This window comes from Acanthisitta chloris, unplaced genomic scaffold, assembly GCF_000695815.1.
Source record: "Acanthisitta chloris isolate BGI_N310 unplaced genomic scaffold, ASM69581v1 scaffold25424, whole genome shotgun sequence".
NCBI classification, from domain to species: Eukaryota; Metazoa; Chordata; class Aves; order Passeriformes; family Acanthisittidae; genus Acanthisitta; species Acanthisitta chloris.
Window position 1 is genome coordinate 1 of NW_008669150.1, and position 8,691 is coordinate 8,691.

An 8,691-nucleotide genomic window follows, 5' to 3' on the forward strand; every position below is an offset into this window, starting at 1 on the left:
GCTCCATGCCCTCCCTGAGCAGCTGAGGGTCCCCAGTGCCCTCCCCGAGGGTCTCAGTTTGTCCCACTCTCTCCCTGAGGGACTCCCATTCTCTCCCTGAGGGGCTGAGGGAGCCTCGTGCCCTCTCTGAAGGAGCTCTGTGCCTTCCCTGAGAGAGTGAGGGAGGTTTCTCACCTCCCTGAGGGAGGTCTGTGCCTTCCCTGAGGGGCTGAGGGACCCCCATGCCCTCCCTGAGGGAGCCCCATGCTTCCCTGAAGGAGTCCTGTGCCCTCCCCACTGCCCCATGGCTGAGAGAAGCCACAAGCCCAGTCCATGTCCTCGATCCCCAGGCTGAGTGGGACCCTGTGTCCCCACTGCTGTCACTCCAGGGTGTCGGAGTAGCTAGGCCCTGGTGCCCCTGGGGATGGCAGTGCTTCCTCTGATGTCCATGTTTGCTTTCAGAGGTGGAGGTTGAAGTTAATGATTCCCTGATGAGGTTTTTTGATCACTGTGCCAAGTTTGTGGCCTTGGTGGAGGAGAACGATGCAGCCATGCACCAGGTGAATGCCTTCAAAGAGGGGCCAGAGATGAAGAAGGTCTTGGAGAAGGTTGCAAGTGCCTTGTGTTTGCCTGTGGAGGACCTAAATGCAGGTAAGGAACACCTCAGAGGAGGTAGGTTAAAGTATGCTGTAAATTGGAGACACAGTCTCTAATTAAATGCCTGAGTCTGTAAGTGTGTGTTGGTGTTGCAGGAATGAATTATAGTTAGTCAGTGCTCAGAAGAAAAAGATGCTTGAAAACATCTTTGCTATAGATTAAATCAACTTTACCTTTGTTTAGAAGCACTTGAGTTTTATTCTTTTAATTCCTTCTGGAGTAAGTGTAGCTGCTACTCCTGTTGCAACTCAAACACGCAAACAGCCTCAGGAAAAGCAGAGCTGTAGGTCTGTGGTATAACTCCCCTGTCCAGAACAGAAGTGCTGGGTTTCCCTGTGATCAGGTGGTGGGGGAACCGTCCCAAATAGGTGCTGCTGTTGTTTCCAGCATGTCCCTGAACTGCAATCCCAAAGTTGAGGGTGAGTAGTCAAAGATCACATACCTTCCCTGTGTTGACTCTGTGCCTGGTGGTGCTCAGCAATAGGGCAAGAGGCAGCAGGCAGAAACTGATGCCCGGGAAGCTCAGCTTGAACATGAGGAAGAACTTCTTCCCCATGCAGTGACCAAGCACTGCAACAGATTGTCTAGAGGGACTGTGGATTCTCCCTCAGTGGAGATATTCCAGAGCCATCTGGACACAATCCTGTGCTCTGGGGTGTCCCCGGTGGGACCAGATACCCTACTGTGGTCCCTTCCAACCTGACCCATTCTGTGATCCTCTGACTCTTCTGTCCTTTGTGGTACTGAGGATCCACCAGCAGTTGACACCTACAGTGTATGCATCACCAGATGTGCAGCATTTAATGTGCAGTGCTCTTGTTTTCCCCTGTAGCAATGTAATGTGAAACACTTGCAGTCCCAAATTTGGCTTCTGCACAATAATTCTATTAAAAGCTCATGTTTTTGGTGCTTGGCCTTTGTGCTGGCCATTATTTATTGGATGACACCCTTTGCACTGCTAAATGATAATTGTATTTCGTTTTAGAGGCAAGTTGGCAGTTGCCACTTGTGTAGCACTGGTTTATCTTTGCTTGCTTTTTGGCTTTATTGCAGATCTTGTTCAAGTGGCTTTTCTCACCTGCTCATATGAATTGGCTATAAAAAATGTGACTTCCCCATGGTGTTCACTCTTCAGTGAAGAAGATGCCAAGGTATGTGGGGCTTGGAGCAACCTGGGAAGGTGAAATTGGATGATATTTAAGGTCCTTCCCACCATTTGGTAATGTGCTGAAAGGGAGAGATACCTGAGAAACCTTCAAGAGCTGCTGTAGTGTTCAGATATAACTCTTTGCACAGTCAAAACTCAAGTTTTGTGCCTCTTCCTCTTCACTTAACAAAACACGTTGCTCTTCAAAGAGCTCTGGATTAATCCAGCAGCAAGACTGAAATATCCTTCTTTATTCAGACTTAAGTGCTGGTGCAGTCTTGATTTGTCCTGATATAAACTGTATTTTCCTATTGTGCTCAATTCATATCATGCTTTTATTTCTGTAACATCAGAAATTCTCTGGGCAGCTTTATTTTTCATATGATAAATCATATCATATGATAAAATTGATTCCAGAGGACACCAAATGAGGCCTCTAAGACACTCTTTATATAGTTTTGGGAACTATCAGATCTCTAAACAAAATACCTGTTGATAAACCCCAGTAGAATCCAGATAAGAGGCAAATGTTTGTTCGTCCTCTCTCAGAACGTCTTTGATATACCATTTGATGTTCAGTAAGGCTCTCCCAAGGCTCTTAAGGACACTCACCCCTGGGAAAGAGGGGACACCTCTGCATAGGGTGGATGATGGAGTGAGGAGTAAGTCCCCATGGGCTTCTGCTGAGACCTGCTCTGTTCAGTGTATTTATAAATAAGTCAGCAGTGAGGTGAGAAACAACTTGGTTGCCAGGAACTGTGAGATAAGTAGCAGAGAACAAGGAGAGCATCATGTGCTCTTGCATAAATCGGAGGCACAGTTCTGTCTGTTTGAGCTGTGTTCACGTGTTTGGCATGTGGAAACAGACAAGCTGAGCTAGAGGTGTGGGGTGGATTCCATCTGAGGGATGATTAGCTAAAGGCAAAACCAGAAATGCTGAAAAAGCAGTGGACAGTGGTTGTCTTGTGATGTGCAGCACCTCACAGGTGCAAAATGAAGCTGGCAGCAGCCTGGTGTTTTGAATTGTAACTCAGTCTGGAATGAAGCTGCAGGGCACTGTTGTTAGGGCTAAAACTTGGAATCGTGGAATCACCAAGGTTGGAGGAGACCTATAAGATCCAGCCATTAATCTGTCACTGCTGGAACCCCTAAACTATATCCTCCAGCACTGCATCCAGATACCTCCTGAACACCTCCAGGGATAGTGACTCCACCACCTCCCTGGGCAATATTCCAGGGCCTCAACACCCTCACAGGGAAAACATTTCTCCTCACATCTCCTCTGACTCTGCCCTGGCTCAGCTCAAGGCCATTCCCTCTAGTCCTCTCCCTGCAGCCATGGCAGGACAGACCATCCCCCACCTCTCTCCAAGCCCTGTCAGGGAGTTGCAGAGAGCCATGAGGTCACCCCTGAGCCTCTTCTGCAGGCTAACCAACCCGACTCCCTCAGCCCTTCCTCATGTGCTCTAGCCCTTTGCTGCCCTCCTTGCCCTTGGCTGGACTCGCTCCAGTGCCTCAATGGCCTTTTTGCAGTGAGGGGCCCAAAGCTGAACACAGCACTGAGCTATGAGCTCCCCAGTGCCGAGTCCAGGGGGATGATCCCTGCCCTGGTCCTGCCTTGGTACACTCAAAGGGGAGATTGAGTTATTGTGGCTGAGAATCCACTCAAGTCCATTAAATTTGTAGAAAACCACCTTGGTCTGAAATTTATTGGAGTGTGGGGAATTGTGTCTGTTGCTTCCCTAGGCCTGGCTGTGAGTGTGGCCAGTTGCTGAATTTGGTGGCTCTCTAGTCTGAGCTCTTTTACGTTGAAGGTGTCTCATCTGAAGCCTTGATGCTTGGGGTGTTCCTGTGTCAAAACTTCGGTGATTTCATTCAGTGTGTGGTAACATCATTGCTCCAGCTTGAAGGGGTTTTGTTTTTCCTTAATGCTCACAAGGTTTTTTATTGTACTAACTTTAGGTACTGGAATACCTGAATGACCTGAAGCAATACTGGAAGAGAGGATATGGCTATGACATCAATAGTCGCTCCAGCTGCATTTTATTCCAAGATATCTTCCAGCATTTGGACAAAGCAGTGGAAGAAAGCAAAAGGTAAATCAAAAGGCTTTGGCATTTTGAAGATGAGCTTTCTGTGGTCAGTTCTTTCTTAGCTGCATTTCATGTGAATAGAAGTTCAGTAGTTTACTTCTAAACATAACAATATTGGGAGAATTTGAGCTTGGAGAAGAGATTACATATTTTAATGGTGCAACATTACTTTTTTTTCTTTCATTGATGTTCTTTTGCCCAGCCAAAGTATTTGTCTCTTGACTTGCTGACCCACACAGGCCTTCATCCTGCTGCTGTCTGATAGTGATGTTCTCTTCCTGCACAGTTTGAGACCATCATGTTAAAACAATGTTCTTTTTTGTTTACAATGTCCTTGCTAAAAACCATTTGTGGCAAAAAATGAAAGACTGGGGGTTGAAAACATCCCTATGATAAGTTCTATTGCCTGGGTACTTAGGCATGACCGTGTGGCCATCTGTCTGCATGTGTTTGCCTTGAGTCTCTTGTGTTATTAAAGCTTTATGTTCCCATTGAAGGTGTTGAAAGGTACTTATGGGAATATAATTATTACAGATCAATCCCAACAGTGATTTTGGGCCAGAACAGGCTGTTGTAGGATTCTAGAGGCTGGAGAGGTAACCACAAACCAGCATTGTTGTAACCAGGGAAGGACAGACTTTAGGAGGTAAATCCAGTGTAAGGACAGGGAAAAGACACTTCTGTCCTGAAACTGTTGTAAATACCTTGTTTTGTTGCACGAACCCAAAGGCAGCAGTTCAACCAGTCTGAGATCTCTGTATAGGATATTTATTTCCTGCTGTTTAGGATGTTTAGTGTTTACATCCCTATCCTTTCACAGCCTTTGGGAACACCACTGTAACTGTGGGAAGATATTAGGCCTTACAGGTAGCTCTTAGTAGACTGGAAGACACAATATCCAGGTGCTCTCAAAGGACAGTGGCCTGATCCAAGTGGTTTGTCTTTGATTATTCCCAGGACTTCAGTGGAAGAACAGCAGCAGTGGCACTCCAGCCTCTTGAGTGGTGCAGTCTCCAAAACTGCCTTTGTAGTGTCATGGATATAACCATCCCTGTGCTTCCTCAGGAATGAGAGGGGAGGTGCCTGTGCTGGTTTTGTGTGGTGTTGGCTCCTATGAGTCTGTACCAGTCAGCAGTTGGGGTTCAGGAGCTGTTTTGGTGTTGCTTTTGTCTTGTGTAAATTGGTATGACGGGGAGAAGTAAAATAGGAACAAAACTGGGATGTGTTGTGTGGAGTAAGCAAAGTCTTCAGTGACAGGTTGGGACTAGATGATCTCCAAGATCCATTCCAACCCCTTAACATGCTATGAAACTGTGAAGCTACATCCTGTCTTTGAGCCTTGGCTGTGGAAGCTCAGTTGCAATGCCTGTTTTGCAGAGGGAATCAGTCAGTGAGTGTAAAGAATCAGCAGCATAAATCTTGCAAAATTCCAGACTGGGTGAGCAGTCTTTAAGCTGAGCATCATCCTAAATGGGACCGGGAGGCTTCCCAAGTGCAGAGCAGTGCACAGAGGGAGTGTTACTCCCTTTCACAACGTGAGGTGGCAGTCATAGAGCACTGGAGACACGGGATAACCTGGACTGGGAAACACTTGAAAGGATGTGGGAATCTGCCACGGCTGGTGTGTTGCAACAGCTTGTCTTTCTCGTGATCTAGAGAGCAGAGGTGCAACTAATCCTTTTTCATCTAGGGAGGGAGACTTAGCCCAGATCCCGTGGCAATGTGAGAGTACAAGTGAAAACAAGAAAACATAGGAATAAAAAATACACCAGTGTTGCACATGATCAAACATTTCCTGTTGTTATTACCTGTGTGCAAGAGTGTTTCTTCTCTCTTCTTATGGTGGTATTCAACTTCAAGGCAAGAGGTTAAATATTTTTGCAGCAGTCCTTTACTCAGAAAATGAACTTTTATGATGATGAAATATTTTTTAGAGGAATGTTGTTTCAATTTAATGAGGTTTAGCATTGGTTTATAACTTTCTGTATGTTCTGAAAATTTAAGAACAAGAAATTTACTACCAGAGCATTATTTTTGCTCCAAGATATGTTTTCTTTTTTGTAGTTTCATAGAATGTTAGGGGAGTGGGATGGACCTCAGGGACCTGGGCAGGGACACCTCCCACCAGAACAGGTTGCTCAAGGCTTTAGCCAACCTGGCTCTGAACACTGCCAGGGCTGGGGCAGCCACAGCCTCCTTGGGCAGCCTGTGCCAGTGTCTCACCACCCTCACAGAGAAATCTTCCTGGTATCTAATCTTAATTTCCTCTTTCAATTTCTCCTCATTATTCCTTGTCCTGTCACCCCAGTTCCTAACCCAGAGTCCCTCTGCAGCTTCCCTGCAGCCCCTTCAGATCCTGGCAGGTGCTCTGAGGTCTCCACACAACCTTCTCTTTTCCAGGCTGAACAGCCCCAACTCTCTCAGCCTGTTTTGGAAAGCTTGGGTTGGGCTATCCAAAATTAGAAAGAGAAGCATTTCTGTTCCAGCAGGAAGCTGAGGGATGTGGATTATCTATTCTGCTCCAGGCTTGGCAGTGATAAACAGTATTGGCAATGCTGCATTTTTGTAGCATACTTGATGTATTTATGTTTAATAGCTTTGTCCTGTTTTCATAGTCAGTCACAGCTGAATTAGAAAGAGAAACCCTGTTTTTATTGGAACCCTTTTTCTTTCATGGAGTGAATCTTGATCTTGCAATCCGGTGGCTCACCAAACTTACCCTTATTGGAGCTCATTTTCTTCTGGGAAAAACACCTTCTGATGACTCTATCCTTAAGAAAATTAGAATGGTGGTAATAAACACCTGTTGCTAATTAGTCCCACCTTCAATTTGCAGTGCAAAAGGTTCAGATATTTCTAGGACTTTTCATCATATGAATTCTGATATAATTCTTGGTTTAAAGTAGCAGAAGATTCTTCTGTGTAGGTCTGCTGTGCAGCAAGATGGAGTTAAAGGCTATAAAAGGGTTTTTCAATCTGATGGCTTTTGTCAACCTTTCCGGTCCAGCCAGCCCCTGGAAAGGTGTTACATCTAGATATACCTAAGTGTCTATCTATAGGATATCTATAGGATCTAGGATATGAAGCTGCTAATCTGATTAAAAAACCCTTAGCATCTATGCACTTGGCCAGAGAAAGATTTGTAATTTCGTTGTGGCTTACTTTAAGCATATCAGCTATTCATTAAAGCTGGTTTATACTTCATAGTTTCCTAGTATGTAAAGGGCTTGGAATGGACCTTAAAGCTCATCCAGACCCAACCCCCTGCCCTGGGCAGGGACACCTCCCACCAGAACAGGTTGCTCAAGGCTTCATCCAACCTGGCTTTGAACACTGCCAGGGTTGGGGCAGCCACAGCCTCCCTGGGCAACCTGTGCCAGTGTCTCACCACCCTCACATGGAAAGACTTTCTTCAGTCTTCAAATACTTAACAAGTCTCCTTTCTTGCTCACGGAAGAGAATGTGAAACACCTGTTATTATTTGTTCTGTCCAAATGGATTGCCATAAGGCTCTGGAAACTGGGGCTAAGCTTTGTGCAGCCATCTCAGTATTTAGTGTGTTGAAAATCCTAACCTAGTTGCACATATGCATTGCAAAATATTTGGTGCTTTCCTGTGAGAGTTCTCAGCAGGTTCAAGGTATTGAAAGAATAAAAGACTTGTTTGAATTCATCTGTAGCTCAAGATCAAGTGAAGGTGATCTTTGTGAGTTATATCAGGCTAAGCTGTACAGTAAACAGACTAATTTGGCACTTTATTGGCAGTTTTTATTGTTGCAAGTAATTTGTCTTCCTCTTTGCAGGTCACTTCCCAACACAATTGGTAACATTTCAGTAGTCACTACTGTGCCCTAATTGCTCCTTTCAAACCTATGACTCAGTGCAAAAGAGTACAATGTATGATCTAAAAGCAATTAACTGTTCAGAACTCTGTTTATAATATGTACAAAGCAAACAGAGCAAAAAGCTTCTGTCTATGTAGTAGGAATGAAATAATTAGCTTTGAAAAAAACCCTTTTGCTCAGACTCAAATCATTCAGTCATTGCTTTTAATAAAACTCCTTGGTTGCCACTGGAATGCCACACTGGCACAGTGCAGGGTTGTGGCTCTGGGTGAGTCAGTGGGGCCAGGATATCCTGGGACCCTTGGTGGGAGTTGTAAGCCAATGGGTTTGAGGACCCAAAGCAGCTCCAAAGGAGAACCAGCACTGTGACACATAGACATGCAACTTGTTCCATCTCCAAAGTGATAGTATCAGTAGTCCGGGGAAGAGTAGGAGGATCCTGTTGAGGATGGGTGAGCCGATGCAGAAGATTCAGGGTTAAGCCCAAATCTGCTGAGAACAAGAATGCCTTTCAAAAAATCTTCCAAAACTGGGGATTAACCAGACACGTCACTGCTAACAAATGTTGGGGTGATCCTCTCTTGCTGTGCACATAAATTAGTCTCCTCTTCCTTTTCCTTGTATCATTTGATATGGAAGGAAAACCCTGCCTAAGAGTCTTTTTCATTACTTTTGGTCTCTAATTCCCAGCTCCAAAGGCAGCAACACATCTCCATCTTGGTAGGTCAGAAAAAGCAAGAACTGAGTGTGTAAACCTGGCTTAGCTTTTCTTGTGTTTGAACCTAGGCTAATCACTCTGCCAGACCTTGTGGATGTGGAGTAACGGAACAAATGGAACAGAAATGCTTCCCTTGCTACTTTGGGATAGCCCAACCTAAGCTTTCCAAAACAGTCTGAGAGAGTTGGGGTTGTTCAGCCTGGAAAAGAGAAGGTTGTGTGGAGACCTCAGAGCACCTGCCAGGATCTGAAGG

The 8,691-nt window shown here is 45.3% G+C and overlaps 1 protein-coding gene across 1 annotated transcript in view; it reads left to right on the forward strand.

The window, feature by feature from the left end:
* Positions 1-441: 441 nt before the first annotated feature.
* The window catches only part of MINPP1 (multiple inositol-polyphosphate phosphatase 1), a gene marked incomplete at its 5' end in the record, with an annotated part of 14,000 nt that continues 5,750 nt past the window's right edge, over positions 442-8,691 (forward strand). Inside the window, 3 exons of the mRNA XM_009073218.1 lie at positions 442-630; positions 1,690-1,787; positions 3,746-3,879. Of these exons, the coding sequence (XP_009071466.1) occupies positions 442-630; positions 1,690-1,787; positions 3,746-3,879 (421 nt within the window). The remainder of the gene's footprint in view (positions 631-1,689; positions 1,788-3,745; positions 3,880-8,691) is intronic.